This window comes from Geotrypetes seraphini, chromosome 2 (genome assembly GCF_902459505.1).
Source record: "Geotrypetes seraphini chromosome 2, aGeoSer1.1, whole genome shotgun sequence".
Lineage (NCBI taxonomy): Eukaryota > Metazoa > Chordata > Amphibia > Gymnophiona > Dermophiidae > Geotrypetes > Geotrypetes seraphini.
The window spans coordinates 127,423,908-127,440,754 of NC_047085.1; the positions used below are offsets into that span (position 1 = coordinate 127,423,908).

The window sequence follows — 16,847 nt, forward strand, 5'->3', positions numbered from 1 at the left end:
AGGGAGCCGGCCAGACCGTGGGCTGCAGAATAGTACTTGGGGGGCTTGTGTTAGACAGACTGAGGGCGGGAGAGAGGGAGTTGCCGCCGTGGTCGCCGCCTCCATGCGTCCGTGCTTAAGGTGCCTCTGCATGCGCAGTAGAAGGAGCCAGCGTCGCCGAGGGAGGGTGATGGGGAAACCACTGCTGGCTCCTACTGCGCATGTGTGGCACGGAAGCACAGATCACAGACACAGGGATCACAAAGATTGAAGTGTGCATGTGCGTTAAGGGTTTTATTATAGCGGATATATATATAAAGCCAACAATGGCAAAATACAGCAACAGAGCCACAGGAACAAATATGTAAACAAACTGCAGGAAATATAGTAAGATTAACAGTTTCATTTTTCCCCCTCCCACCCCCTTCCCCTAAATTAAGTAGCCACCATTGCCCTGTAACATTAGCAAAAACAAGAGCAGTTACAGATTAAGCATAAGGCTCCAGGCTGTAGGTGCTAGTAAGTTTTAAAATGGTTCCCAGGTAAATTGGAACCTTCTCCCTCCAGGAGACTGGAAATCATCTGTCATTCCATCTGCAAATGCTGTATGAAAATTGCCCTCTACTGAGCCACGGTAGGGACATAACATTCACCATCACAACAAAATAGCTTTTACTCCCCAAAAAGGAGCTTTCTTCAAAAAGTCCCACATTGAGAAAAAAGTATTGTGGGTGTTAAAATGCAGAGAGCCTGCCATAAGGTAGAAATATAGTATAAAATCTTCTTCCAAAAATACTGAATAGCTGTGCAAGAGTAAAGCATATGGCCCAAGGTAGCATTTTGCTGACTGCACTTCGGGCAACGAGAGTCTTGATGCAATGCCTTCTGCTTTGCTTGCCAAGAGGAAAATAGAGATGCATGGCCAACTCATCTCCCAAAGAGGAACCAAGAAGTGCAATTGAGACATCATATGGATATATCTTTTTAAGCAACTCTGCTGAAATAACAATACTAAGTCTTGAACACTGTGCAGCAGCAGGACAGAACTCCACGGTACTTCTTCCTGATATTTTTTTATACCAAACAGTTCTTGATGTGTGTGATATCCCATAAATTGGACCCCTGAGGAAGTAGTGTTTCTCTGAAACATGGACCGTGACGGGTCCTCTATCTTCACATACTCTGTTTCCCTGAAAATAAGCACTAGCATGATTTTCAGGATAGGTCTTAATATAAGCCCTACCCCCAATATAAGCCCTAGTTATATTGTCCCTGGATTCACCAGCAGCAGCGCTTCCCCCAGCCCCACCTCCACCCCACCCCACCCCTGCCGTGTAGCCAAACCCCTGCTGACCCCCTCATCTTTTCATCTCTCCCTCCCATCCGAACCCTGCCAACCCTCCCACCGCAAGACCGACATAGTGGACATACCTCCCTCCAAACAGCAGCACTCTAAACAGACTGCTTCACAGCCTTCTCCTGCCAGGGCATTCCCTCTGCTGCATCACTGATGATGTCATCAGAAACACAGCACACAGAAGGACCTAGCGGGGGAAGGCCGCGAAGCAGCCTGTTTAGAGTGCTGCCGTTTGGAGGGAGGTATGTCCACTATGTCGGTCTCACGGTTGTTAGGGTTCGGATGGGAGGGAGAGATGGAAAGATGAGAGGGTCAGTGGGGGTTCAGCTGCATGGGGGAGGATGGGAGGGATAGAAAGATGCTGTGCAAAGGTTCTGCTGCATGGGGGGATGGGAGGGAGGGATAGAAAGAAACTATTCCCCCCAGAATAACAAACTTCTGCTCCAGACTTTATACTCTCAATTGTCTGGAATCAGATGCTTTTCTCCTGGACTGGCGAGACAATTTCCTCTATGCATTCCCTCCAATTCTGCTTATCAAGAAAGCGCTACTCAAATTTTGTCAAGACCAGTGCACCATGATTCTCATCCCACCTCATTGGCCACATCAACCATGGTTTCCTCTCCTTCTACAACTGTGCTTGGGACCTCATCACACTAAAGTTGTTTCCAACACTGCTCACACAGAACGAAGGCTCTTCTCCTTCATCCCAATCTATGCTCATTAGCACTCACAGCATTACCAGCGGGTTGATGCTTTCACCCTCTTTGCACCAGTGTCAGCTATTAGTGAAGCTTCCAGAAAACCTTCCACTGTTCCACACAGTTATGCTATTGTTTAAAATGGACTTGCTTCTCTGTCTAGTTTTATTTTTTATGTTTTATTAAAACTTGTTATACTGCTTGTTCTTGGACAGGTCTAAGTGGTTTACAAATCAAAATACATAAAAGAAAAGAACTCCATATTAAATAGGACAGATCAATATAGAAGACACAAATATGCACACTCTCATTCATATCTATCACTCTTATTCATACCTATCAAATTACAGCAATTAAGTAAATTTCTTGTATCAATTCTCACAGTAACCTTATTAGGAGACCCGTTTCCACTGATATATATGCACTAAGTCAGGCAATGTTGAATCTTCCCCAAATGCTTCACGATAATAAAATGTTTTCAACATTGTTTTAAATGCTTTAATGTTTGCTCAGTTCTCGTGGTAGATGATTCCACAGTTGCGGAGCTGTGAAATAAAATGCTTTACTTGACTCCCATCTTGCTCTATTTGGCGAAGGGAGAACTAATCTAATACAGTGGTACCTCGGAATCCAAACTTAATCCATTCCAGAACTCCGTTCGAGTTCCAAGACAATTTTTCCCAGTGAAAATAATAGAAACTGGATTAATTTGTTCTTTAGTCCCACAAACTCAGATTTTCAAATAGACAGCAAGATCGGGCCCCCCCTGGCATAGACAGCAAGATCTGGCCCGTGCTGGCATAGATAGCAAACTCGGGCTCCCGCCGGCATAGGCAGCAAAATTGGCAACGGCAATTGCAAGCGGTGCTCAACCCAAAGCTTCCCTCTGATGCGAACCGCCCAGGCGAAAACAGGAAGCTGCGTCATAGGGGAAGTTTTGGGCTGAGCAACGCTTGCAGTTCCCAAAGCAGTGTTCGGATTCTGGGATAAATTTAATTAAAAAAATAGTTCGGATTCCAAGTTGTTCGAGTTCTGGGGCATTCAGATTCCGAGATAGCACTGAATTTTATATTGATATCAAAGTTCTTACAGGTGCATATGGGATTGACAAATTATTGAAATAGGTTGCTGGTAAAAAAAAAAACCCAAAACCCAATACCTATGTGTAAGAGTCAGAACCTTAAATTGTATCCCGTAGGAAACTGGCAACCATTGAAATTGCAAATATAAAGGAGTTACTCTATCAAATTTTTTCTTTTAACCCTTAACTCACTAAATCCAGTTACTTGCCCTCTACCAGAAGTTCTAGATTATCTTCTTCACTTTTCCAATTCTGAATTTAAGACCACTTCAATTTGTGTTCATCTCAGTGCTATCAGCACCTTTTATTCTCCATTAGAAAAGAAACCATTATCTATCCTTTGGTTTCCAGATTCATGAAGTGCCTTTATCATACTAAGCCAGTGGCGTACCTAGGGTATGTGGCACCCGGGGCCCATCATTTTTTGAAACCCCCCCCCATGTAAAAAAATATTTTTTGTAATGACCATGAAACTGAATAAATGGTCAGAATAGAAACAGGCAGTGAAAATTTTCTTATATTCCAAACATAACATAAATTATGTCTGAATTGTCATGACATCAGAAGTACATATGGAGTAGTTGCAGGTGATGCTTGGGACAGTTCTGATTGTGTTAGTTCAGTTTTATGTGTTTTTTGAATAGAAGGGTTTTTATTTCTTTTTGAAGGTTTTGCAGTATGTGGTCGATGTCAATTGGTTGTAGGGTTGGGGGTCGAGTGTTGCAGCTCGAATGGCTAGGAGGTTGTCGAACAGTTTTTTTCTTTTGACGTTTTTGGTTGGAGGGTGTGTGAATGGTGCGTGAGTTCTCCTATGTCTGTTTGAAGTGGATTGAATTATTTAGCTGAAGAAATTAGTTACCCCCTCATCCCACACACATTAATTCTCTTCCATTTTTGTTCCCATTATAAAAAACACTGATAAGTTCCCAGAAAAAAATACATTAAAATAAGAAGTGAAAACAAAGGCCCCTACAGATGAGAACATAACATAAGAATAGCCTAACTGGGTCAGACCAATGGTCCATCATGCCCAGTAGCCCATTCTCATGGTAGCCAATCCAGGATACTAATACCTGGTCAAAACCCAAAGAGTAGCAACATTCCATGCTACCGATCCAGGGCAAGCAGACACTTCCCCCATGTCTTAATAACAGATTATGGACTTTTCCTCCAGGAATTTGTCCAAATCTTTCTTAAAACCAGCTACACTATCTGCTTTTACCATAACTTCTGGCCACTTCATTTTTAAGTTTAGATCTTTCCTTTCAAACAGAGACCTTGCTAGATGTCAAATACAGCACAAGGTAACTTCACATGGACTTAGCTGTGCAGGAAATGTGAATCTCCTCATACACCCACCATATAGTGCAAAAATGTGCAAAGGTCTGTTTTTTTCTTTCGATCACTACATAGCCTAATGCCACACAATCAGCGCTGTTACAAACATATTCTGTAGGTCAATGCTAAGGATAACAAAGTTTCCTTCCTTGGACCAGAAGGAGATACTGATAAACCACTGGAAGAGATCCACAACACCCAAAGACCCAACTGAACTCTCTGACATCCTCAGCCTTTCCATTCACAAAAATAGAAGGAAGAAAAGTTCCCATTTCCTGCTGTTTCATGTCCCCGGCCTATACAATATTTTTTTTCTGCAGACCCTTCAAAAGTCTGACCAAATCCTCGTTTCACTTGCATTATAAAGTACTGGGGATGCCATCTCTCCCCAATTCCAGGTCCTAAAGTCTAAGACAGTAGCGCAAACTAATGCTGCCAGATTCAGGAAAAAAAATTTCGATTCGATTCAAATCTGACATATTATAATCACAAAACAGAAAATAAAATTAATTTTTCTACCTTTTGTTGTCTGGTTATATTTCAAATCTTGTTGGTCCAAGGCTCTGGTTTTCTTCAGATAACTTGCTTGCCAGGGTCTCCTTCTTTCTTCTTTCTGCGTGCTAACCATCCATCTGCCAACTCTGTCCTCCCTTTCCATTTCCCTTCCCTCCCCAGGAAGTCTGGCATCTTTCCTTTTTTTTCATCTCCCTCCACAGATCCACCTTTTCTTAACTACCCTTTCATCCGGCATCTCTCCCTCCTTCCCCACCACCCCAGAGTCCACCATCTCTCCCTTTCTTTTCCCAATTACCCTCCTATCCAGTATCTCTATCCCTCCTCCACACCATCCCTTGTGTCCAATTTCTCTCCCTTTCAGTTCCTTCCCTCCCTAAATCCCATGGTCCATCATTTCTCTCCCTCTCCTCTATTTTCAGACCCATTATTTCTTCATCCCCCCCCCAAAGTTTGGCATATGCACGTCTCTTTGAACACCCCCTTCCCGCCGTGTACTTCTAAACCAGGGTCCCCCCCAAAGGCCTGTCCCCCCTTGAAGGCCTGCACCCCCCTTGTAGGCCTGTCCCCCCACCTTTAAGACCTGCCTGCCTGTCCCCCCCTTGAAGGCCTGTCCCCCCCTTGAAGGCCTGTCCCCCCCTTGAAGGTCTGCACCCCCCTGAAGGCCTGTCCCCCCCCTTGAAGGCCTGTCCCCCCCCCTTGTAGGCCTGTCCCCCCCCCCCTTGAAGGCCTGCCTGCCTGTCCCCCCCTGAAGGCCTGTCCCCCCCCTTGAAGGCCTGTCTCCCCCTTGAAGGCCTGCACCCCCCCTGAAGGCCTGCCCCACCCCCTTGTAGGCCTGCCCACCCCCTTGTAGGCCTGCCCCCCCCCTTGTAGACCTGTCCCCCCTTGTAGACCTGTCCCCCCTTGAAGGCCTGCCTGCCCCCCCCTTGAAGGCCTGTCCCTCCCCCTCCCCCTTGAAGGTCTGCACCCCCCCCCGAAGGCCTGTCCCCCCCCTTGAAGGCCTGCCTGCCTGCCTGTCACCCCCTCCCCCTTGAATGCCTGCCTGCCTGCCCTCCCGCCCCACCCCGAAGGACCGCTCGCCCCCCTGGCCTCCCCGCACCACCTATGAAGCAGCACTACCTATGGTCCCGGCCTTGCCGTTCAGTCCCCACCACCACCACCCCCCCCGAAGGACCGCTCGCCCCACTGACCTTCCTGCACCACCTATGAAGCAGCCGCAGCAGGATCACGACGTCAGCTATCCCTTCGCTGCTTAGGCGCTGCTTCCTGAGCCGCGTTCCCGCCCCTCCTCTGACGTCAGAGGAGGGGCGGGACCGCGGCGCAGGAAGCAGCGCCCAAGCAGCTCAGGGATAGCTGACCTCGCGATCCTGCTGCTTGCTGCTTCACAGGTGGTGCAGGAAGGTCAGTGGGGCGAGCGGTCCTTCGGGGGTGTGGGGGGACTGAACGGCAAGGCCGGGAGCACCCCTTCAGGGCTGGCACCCGGGGCGGACCGCCCCTCCCGCCCCCCCCTTGGTACGCCACTGTACTAAGCCCCTGCTCAAGCCTCCCGCCGTTGCTTGGGATCTCATTGTTGTTCTTTCCATATTAATGAAGTCTCCTTTTGAGCCCTTATCCACTTCTTCACTCAAACATCTTATATGGAAATTAATCTTCCTCATCATCTTAACATCTACATGCAGGGTCAGCAAACTTTAAGCTCTAGTATCAGAACCACCGTAAACAAGATTCTACCATGATAGGGTAGTACTCCAAATTTCATCTCAACCAGTCTGTTAGATCCATTAGTTCTGTCTTCTTTCCAAGGCCACATTCTGGTGAAGCATCTTTACACACCCTGGACTGGAAATATGCTCTTGCTTACTACTTAGATCACACCAAGCCTCATAGCACGACCACTCAGCTTTTCATGTCCTTCCACTAACAGACTTGGAGTTCCTGTCACCAAAAGAGCCATCTTAATGTGGCTAGTGGACTGTTTCTCCTTTATGTATTAAGCAGGGTAATCTGACACAAATGCATTCTAAAGCGACAGTCCCATCTGGGGTGCCACTTGAGCAGCTAGCCTTGCTCTTAAGTGTGTAAAGTATACAGAAATAATGGCAAATGACGCAAAATGTTTCCAAAAAATTATTGACTTTATTAATTTCCATAACTATCAAAAGATTATTTGCGTCATTGGGGGTCTTTACAGAAGCCAAAATCTGGCATTTCTAGCAAAGAATCACTCTATAATAGTTGTTCACCAATATATATCTTCTATCCAGTATGACATCATCACTTGTGAACCAATCAGCTAACAGAGGCTGTCCTTAGATTTGAACAAAGAAAATTCCTTTTAACATAGGAAAAAGTTTCACAAATCATATTTTTGTTTATATTAATTTCTAAATATGCATAAAATATTATTATATACCCAATACACTTTGTCATTCTCAAAACTTAAATCAAACAGTTCGTCTGTTAAAGCCAGCCTGCATTTCTGTTTTCAGCATCAGCTGATAAGTTTGTATCCCTGTCAGCACAGAAGGAGGAGGGGCTATTCCCCCCCCCCCCGAGTAGAGATAGTTGCTTAGCTTAAAGGTCAGAGAGGTTAAATTACAGATGTGGTACTTTTCAGAATTTCCTTAGGTTTAAAATATATAAAATATGTTTTTCAAAACCAATTTTCATGTTTAATATACATTCACACACATAATCACTCATGGGATCCCATTCACACACCCACATCACACACAACACGGTATATTGCATTCTTAAGATACATATAACTATCTGTATTCAAAAATGTGAAATCCTATATCTTCCACAAGCCAGACTGAGAGGTCTGGTATTAATTAGAGCCATGAGGCTCAAGGTGGGAAAACTGCACAAAGACGCAGAAAGAGACAGAAAGAAAGAAAACAAGATGGAGTCATTAATCCCTCTAGAAGTATGTTACGCATTACCTGATTCCCTCTTTGGTGTGGCTTAATAGCAAAATACATGAAGAACATATTATTATACTTTTTCTTAATATTAATCTGTAGTGTATTTTTCTGGCTTTGGCTACATCCATATTCAGATTTTCATGCACCCACTTTTCCGTACGCTTTTATTGGGCGTGACTTTAACTTTCATATGTACTTCTAACTAGTTTACCCAGAACCATACGAAAAGTTGGCGTTTTTGTAGAAAAAATCCACAAAATTACTGCACCATGTCCTGCACACTATCCATTACATTAACACATTATAGCGCCCCCTACAGCCCACGAGTGCCACCTCAGTATGCTTGGACTGGACTGATGATGGATAGCCATGTCACTGCTCACAAGATGAGAGTCATGGCAACTTCAGTAGCCCATCTTCGTTCTACTCCTATAACTCAGCCATTTTGTCCTCAGTCTATACCTTCACTTCCCATTACTGTCCAGAGAAGCATTTTAGAAGGGATGGTCAGTTTGTTCAAGCAGTTCTGCAAAATTTATTCTCTTCCTAAATGCCAACTCTCCCTTTAACCCTTTGAGTTTCGCCAGGCTCATGTTAGTCAATACTAATCCTCTTCCTAGAGGTATGATCCTGGCAGCTTGGGAGCCCCACAAGTGAGAATATATAGTTGCTTATCCTCTGAGAAAGCAAAGTTACTTACCTGTAGCAGGTGTTCTCCAAGGATAACAGGTATATATTCTCACAACCCGCTACCTCCCCTAGTTGGCTTCTTAACTATCTTACAGAACTGCAGGACCCTTGAGCAGATGTCAGGTGGGAAGGTGTGGGTAATCCTTAAAATTTAAAGTGACAGTACATTTTGACTGTCCGTACCGGGTTCCATGGATGACGTTACCCACATGTGAGAATATATACCTGCTGTCCTTGGAGAACACCTGCTACAGATAAGTAACTGATTATTTGAATATCCTAGTTCAAAAACTCTTAATTCTATATAATTAAATTTTATAAAACGACTATTATAGCCCCTTTTTCAAAATCAACAATTATTGTAATCTTGAAACTAAAGAGATTTCAGAGTAGAAAAACTTTAGGACATCATTTCCTTAATTAAGATAGATAACAAAATGTATGCTAGAATCATGGCAATAGACTAAGACAGGTTTTGCCCTTACTTATTCATTGTGATTAAAATGGTTTCATCCCCAGTGGACTTTCTAATAACAATTTAAGACTAATTTAGTATAACTTGTGTTGCTCTGTCATTGTATGCTAAGAAAACTTTTGACAGAATTGAATGGAACTATGGGGCTGATGTTCCCAGCCATCTAAATAGCACATATCTGACTATCCGCTGATATTCTGCAGGGGTTAGCTGACTATCTCATGTTGAATATCCAGCCAGTGACCAGCTATGTCACGCAATATTCAGCAGCTTGCCTGCTAAGTTTGGTGGCCAAAACCAACCACCTAAAAGTGTGATATATCTTTGGCACTGAGACTTAGCCATCTAGATGCTGATTATTGGCATAACTATGTCTCAGCTGACCAAAAATAGACCAGAAATTAAAAGCCCTCGCTAGACCCTACGTCCCCCTCCAACTACCGCCCTATCTCCTTCCTCCCCTTCCTATCCAAACTACTCGAACGCGCTGTTCACCGCCATTGCCTGGACTTCCTTTCCTCTCATAATATTCTTGACCTGCTTCAATTGTGTTTTTGCCCTCTTCATTCTACTGAAACTGCCCTTGCTAAAGTCTCTAATGACCTGCTCCTGGCCAAATTCAATGGATTATACTCTATCCTCATTCCTCTTGATCTGTCTGCTGCCTTCGACACTTGATCACTGCCTCCTCCTTGACGTGTTGTCCTCGCTGGTATTCCATGGTTCTGCGCTCTCCTGGTTTTCTTCCTGTCTCTCTCGTTGTACCTTCAGCATATGTTATAGTGGATTCTCCTCCATTGCTATACCACTGTCTATTGGTGTACCCCAAGGCTCTGTCCTGGACCCTCTCCCCCATTTCCATATATACCCGCTCTCTTGGTACACTGATCTCCTCTCATGGTTCTCAATATCACCTCTATGCTGATGTTTCCCAGATCTATTTCTCCACGCCGGATATCTCTACAGGAGTTCAGGCTCAAATTTCAGCCTGCTTGTCCGACATTGCCACTTGGATGTCTCACCGCCATCTCAAACTGAATATGCTAAAACTGAACTCCTTATCTTTCTGCCTAAACTCGCCTCCCCCCTCCCGCCATTCTTTATTTGGTGGATAATACTATCCTACCTCTCTGTCTCATCGGCTCACAACCTTGGGTTGATCTTTGACTCCTCTCTTTCCATTCTCTGCTCAGATCCAACAGACTGCCAAATCCTGTCGCTTCCTCCTCTATAACTTTACCAAAATCCGTCCTCTTCTCCCCTGAACACACAACCAAAACCCTTGCCCATACTCTCATCACCTTGCACTTAGACTACTGCAGTGTACTTCTCTCGGGCCTCCCGCGTGCCCATCTCTCACCTCTTCAATCCGTTCAAAAATTCTGGTGCATGACTCATATTCAATGAGAGCCGCTATTCTCACATTACCCCTCTCAAGTCGCCTTCATTGGCTCCCTGTCCATTCTTCGAATACAATTTAAACTCCTCTTGCTGACTTACAAGTGCATTCGCTCTGAAGCCCCCCAATCTCTCTCTTCACTTAGCTCCCCTTATGCTCCTCCCCGTGATCTCTGTTCATTGTGCAAGCCCCTCTTATCTGTACCCTTCTCTTCCACTGCCAACTCCAGACTCCGTCCCTTCTTTCTTGCGGCGCCGTATGCCTGGAACAGGCTGCCTGAATCAATATGTCGCGCTCCCTCCCTAGTAGCATTGAATTCCAAGCTAAAAGCCTACTTTTAAAAATCTGTTTTCAACTCCTAAACTCCCACTCACTGCTGTCAGATACCTGTACCCACTGTATCATTTTCTCTACCATAATTCTTCCCAACCCCGAAATGTCCTGTCTAAATTAGATTGCAAGTTCTTCTGAGCAGGGACCGTCTATTGCAGGGGGTGTCAAAGTCCCTCCTCGAGGGCCGGAATCCAGTCGGGTTTTCTGGATTTCCCCAATGAATATGCATTGAAAGCAGTGCATGCAAATAGATCTCATGCAGATTCATTGGGGAAATCCTGAAAACCGACTGGATTGCGGCCCTCGAGGACCGACTTCGACACCCGTGGTCTATTGTATGTTAAAATGTACAGCACTGCGTACGCCTTTCAGCGCTTTAGAAATGTAAGCTCTTTTGAGCAGGGACCATCTATTGTATGTTAAATGTACAGCGCTGCATACGCCTTTCAGTGCTTTAGAAATAATCAATATTAGTTAGTAGTAATGCTGGTGCAAGATATGGCGCCAGCATTGAATTTCCAATATCACTATGGACCATGGGAGATAGCTGGCAGGGATTTTAATGTTTATTGGTGGGGTTGGGAACAAGAAACAGAGCGATATTCAGACCACAGGAGACAGGCCAGCTAACTCCCATGGTCAATACTGACCAAAGATATTCAGCGCCGGGTGTTTCTGGTGACTGGCATTCAATATCTGAATCTGGGCTAGCGATAGGGTAAAGAATCTGCTAATTGCTCCTGTTCCCCACCACACATCAGGAAGTTTTAGTAAGATCCAAGAGAAGATGGAAAGTTCTTGAACCATTGTCAGGAGGGGTTGACAGGGTATTCTTAAAGCTATGTCAAGTAGTAGTGGTAAGTGCCTGGTAACTTACCTAGTAATAATTGCAGGCTCTGTCTACACCCATAACCTGTTCACCCTTTTCATGCCCTCTGCTGTGTCAAGCAGTTATCACTTAAATTTGTGTGGCTCTACAGTACCTGCTATTTTGTACTAACTGCTATTGGACTAATTCATACAGTAACTGCTGACTACACTTTAGTAAACAGAGTCTTTATAAAATAGCCTAGAAATAGGCCCCTTATTTGGCCTTATACATAGGTGACCTGTTAAAAAAATTACCTTCCATGTATTGTTTATATAAATCATCTTGAACAGCAAGAGAGAAATTAACTTACTAAATTAGTTAGTAAAGTCAAATGAAATCAGACATCATTCTTTCCAAAACTACTTATAAGAGACATAGAAAATGGGATGGATGGGTTTGGGATAGGGACGGTGTAGGGTAGGTAGTACAGTATGCATAAGCTCCATGAAAACAAAATCTTAAAAAAAACAATGGGGTCTTTTCATCAAGGCGCGCTAGCTGTTTTAGCGCCTGCTAAATATTAGCGTGCGCTAAGCTCTAACATGTCCATAGACTATAATGGACGTGTTAGTGTTTAGCATGCGCTTAAATGGCTAGCGCGCCTTAGTAAAAGGACCCTAATGTTATTTAAATAGAATTGAAAACACCAAACAGAAAACTAGACCTGTCCAAAAATTAAGTATGTTATTTTTTTCAGCATTACATATACAGTACAGTAAAATCTTGGATTGCAAGTAACTTGGTTTGCAAGTGTTTTGCAAGACAAGCAAAACATTTTATTAAATTTTAACTTGATATACAAGCAATGTCTTGCAATACAAGTACTTGCAGTATACACACATCACAATTGAGCCGATGGTTTCTTCTCTCTCTGACGCTGCAGGAGTGTAGTGACTGTTCTAAATGAGCGAGGTCTTACAATACAAGTACGTATAGTATTTTGTATTAAAGGTTTTTGGGTTGTGGAACGAATCATCTGAGTTTCCATTATTTCTTATGGGGAAATTTGCTTGATAAACGATGTGCTTTGGATTACAAACATGCTTTCTGGAACGAATTATGCTCGCAAACTAAGGTTTGACTCTATATTATTACCTATTAAATGAAAAGTAGTAAGATTAGTAAGTGTTTCTTTAAAAGGATACATGATGTTTTAAATACTCTTTTATTGTGCTGCTTTATGTATAGTGTAATATGGAGTATTTGAAATGTAATGATTAATTATGCCATAACATAAGAATTAATATGATTTAACACTTATATTTCGTTGTTTATTTCAGATTTCAGAAACATATGCCTTCCTGCCGAGAGAAGCGGTTACACGATTTCTAATGAGCTGCTCAGAGTGCCAGAAAAGAATGCATTTAAATCCAGATGGAGCGGATCATAAAGGTAGGCTAAGAATTACGGTGCTTGATCTGGGAAGATGATTTATCATGATAAACAGTTTTCTATATTTTCCTTCTGCAAGAGAAAGGTTTAATACTTCACAGAATATAGTTTAAGTATGTTTATTTATAAGGTGTCACATGGTCTAGCACAGTGTTCTTCAACCTTTTTACACCTGTGGACTGGCAGAAATAAAATAATTATTTTGTGGGCCGGCATTGGTCAGCGGACCGGCGGTTGAAGAACACTGGGCTAAGTCGTGGGCAAGACCCCGACCCCAAGACCATCTCTATCCAATCTCCATCCCAGACCTTGCCCCCATAATAGTACTAATTGTAACACTATTTTTTCCATTCATTTTTTCATAGATATACACAATATAATCTTATTAACAACACATAATGGTTAACCACAAAATTAAACTACACAAAGCACACTGACAGCAGATGTAAATTCTCAAAATTGACATAATTCAATCACAAAATTCAAACATAAAATCATTCCCCTTACCTTTGTTGTCTCCCTCCCTCCATGCTATGCCTTACGTTCTGGCCTGCTCCCGCCTGGCCATTTTATGCCGCCCCCGTTGTTATCTTCAGGCCAGCTCCCTCTTCCTCACTGATGCAGTGCACAAAGCTGCGGGCAGCAGCTCTTTGCATGTCCCGCATCTCATCTGGAAAGCCTTCCCTCTGACGTTGCGACGTCGGAGAGAAGGCTTCTGGTTTAGGCACAGGACGCGCGTAGGAGCCACTGCCCGTGGCTTTGTGCACTGAATCAGTGAGGAAGAAGGAGCTGGCTCGAAAATAACGCCGCATTGATCGCACCGTGGACCGGCGGTTGAAGAACACTGATTTTGGGCCTGATGCACATGCCGGCCCTGTGGACCGGCAGGAAATTTCTGTGGACCGGCACCGGTCCACGGACCGGTGGTTGAAGAACACTGGTCTAGCACACAGCTATCTTGTGGAACATATTTTATTCATACTAGATGCTCAATTCTTGTATCTACTTTATTTACTTTTTCATCTGTAAAAGGTTGTTTATATAAGAGATATTTCCAGAGATTATTGTCTTTTCAAGCTGCTAGCTGGGATGCTGATTTTCGTATGTTACCGACTAGTTCAGGGATCTCAAAGTCCCTCCTTGAGGGCTGCAATCCAGTCGGGTTTTCAGGATTTCCCCAATGAATATGCATTGAAAGCAGTGCATGCACATAGATCTCATGCATATTCATTGGGGGAAATCCTGAAAACCCGACTGGATTGCAGCCCTCCAGAAGGGACTTTGAGACCCCTGGTCACTAGTTCAACTTCTTACTTGCACTTTAGGAAATTTTAGAAAACTTATTTGTGTGGAAAAATTTCTGGATGTTCGATTTGGAGGGCTATTTTTGAAAAGAACGTCTAGTCTGACTTTGATGTTTCCTGCTGAATGTCCAAAGTCGGAAACACAAAAACATCCATCTTGAAAGCCAAACCGCTAGATGTAAAAAATAAAATATATATATTTTTAAATCACCTACTTGACTCTAGGCTGAAAGAATGTCCAACCCTTAGGACGCCTAATTTCATACCTCATTTTTAACCAAAGAAATATCCAAGTTGAAAACATCCAAATCCCAGTCCATTTAGATGTGGGTGTGAAAATCAGAGCAGTGAGACACCTTAGAGGGCACTGCTGTGAACTTCACATAAAGAGTTGCCAGAAGAACATCTCACCTAGAGAATGACACGGGGAAAAATTCTGTCCCCCATCACTGCCCTGTCCCCGGACCACCATCCCCTTCACCACCCCGTCCTCGCCGTCCCTTTTACCGCCCCATCCCCGTAGCATCCATACAAGCCTCCCAGTACTGCAATATTTAGTTTATTCCTTCCTTATAAATCAAAGTTCTGGCTGCTAAACTAGAGAAAGAGATGTTCAGTTGGAAGGGCTTTGTTTATAAATTTTTATCAACACAACTAATATACTACTTATATCCTAAAGCAAAAAAAAAAAAGAATAAATATAATATTTTTCCCTACCTTTGTTGTCTGGTTTCTGCTTTCCTCATCTTCTCATTCAACTTCTTCCATCCACTCTCTGTCTTCTCTTAGTGTCTTCCATTTGCTCTGTTACTGTGCCTTCTTCCTTCCCAGTGTTCTCCCTAGCAGGTTATAGCTGGGCGCTCCGCCCAGCTAATTTAGGTGAGCGCCCAGCTGTCAAAATTTTTTTAAACCCTGGAACATGGGTTCAATTTATTGCAGGCTAAGGCGGGAGATAGGGCAGCAAGTTGAAGGAAGGGAGGGAGGAGGGAAGTAAGCTTATGTGCGTGGTGAGTTGTGCCTAAGGAGGGAGGAGGAGACGGGGTGGCTGGTAGGACGGTTGGTTATTCAGTTTGCCTCTGGAAAGAGGGGGGGGGTTAGCGTCTGCGTGCTTGGCTCCTCTTAGCGCTCGTTGTTGCGCTGCGGTGCAGAGCGGGCTGGTGAGTCCCTTGGCAGCCAGCATGGTACTGCGGAAGAAAAATAAGAGCCCCCGGTCTTCAGCCACGACGTGCGTGATTGAAAATCACGCCGATATGGTGTCGTGCGTGGCCATGGTCATCTGCTGGGACTCATGTTCGAGGTATTGGGAAGCCGCTACCTGTGTGGCCTATCTGCGCATGTCAGCCTGTGCAACTTCTGTAACGAAAAACCCCATCCTCCCTGCCTTGTCCCAGCGTGCCTAGCAGCGAACCACTTGTAGGGCCTTACCAAGTTTCTAAAGTCTTATCCACAAACTGAGGTTAACGGTATTTACTTGCTTTGGGCCTTCCTCGCTGCTGGATCCTGCCTTCGCGGAAACAGAAAGTAGGCAGGACCCGGCAACGAGGAAGGCCCGAAGCAGGTAAAAGCAGCAAGTTGTAAGCTTCCCTCTGTCGCTGACCTATGGAAAATAGGTCAGCAATGGAGGGAAGCTCACAACTGCCTAGTGACTCTGCCGAAGTGAGCTGGGAGGGATTGGAAGAGAATGCTAACTGCTGCACTGAATGGGGGAGGGATGGGTAAGAGAAATGTTCTGTGCTGCACCCAATATTTGGAGGGGAGGGGGAAGAGAAAAGCTGGTGCACCCATTGGAGGGGGGGAAGAGAAAAAGCTGCTGCTGCACCCCATTGGGGAGGGGAAGAGAAGTGCTGCTGCAGCAGCAGCACCCAATTGGGAGAGAGAGGGAGAAGTAAGACTAGGGAAGGGAGAGGAGAGGTATGAGATGCCAAGATCCATGGAGGGAGGGAAGGAATAGGAGCTACCAGACCATGGTGGTGGGAGAGATTGTCAGCACATATGGGGGGAGGGGAGGAGGAGATGCCAGCGGCATGGAGGGAGAGAAGTGAAAGAGATAGAGATGCCAGACCATGGGGTGGAGTGGGAAGGAAGGAAGGAAAGGAGAAGAGAGAGATGCCAGAGCATAGGGGAGGGGGTGAAGCTGAAATGAATCATGTACAAAGGAGAGGAAAGGCATATGGTATACAGTTTATTGAAGGGACATAGAAAGAGGAGAAGATGCCATATGGAACAGAGAGAGGGTGAACACTGGATGCAAGGGGCCGAGAGAGGGTGGACAGTGGATGCAAGGGACAGAGAGAGGTAGACAGTAGATGGAAGGGGTATATATAGAGAGAGAGGGCAGAAGCTGGTGGAAGGGACAAAGAGAGGACAGATGTTGCATGGAAAGGAGCGAGGACAAATGCTGAATAGAAAGAAGAGAGTGAAGAGAAGATGATTAAAGCAGAAATGAAAAAGGTAGAAAAAAAAAAATTGTTTTTGTTGCTTTACGTA

The 16,847-nt window shown here is 44.5% G+C and overlaps 1 protein-coding gene across 4 annotated transcripts in view; it reads left to right on the top strand.

Moving 5' to 3' along the window:
- The window catches only part of NOL4 (nucleolar protein 4), a 664,456-nt gene that overhangs the window by 261,313 nt on the left and 386,296 nt on the right, over positions 1-16,847 (top strand). For all 4 annotated transcript variants that reach the window (XM_033934882.1, XM_033934883.1, XM_033934884.1 and 1 more), the window contains one exon: positions 12,945-13,056. In XM_033934882.1, coding sequence (XP_033790773.1) covers positions 12,945-13,056 — 112 coding nt within the window. The remainder of the gene's footprint in view (positions 1-12,944; positions 13,057-16,847) is intronic.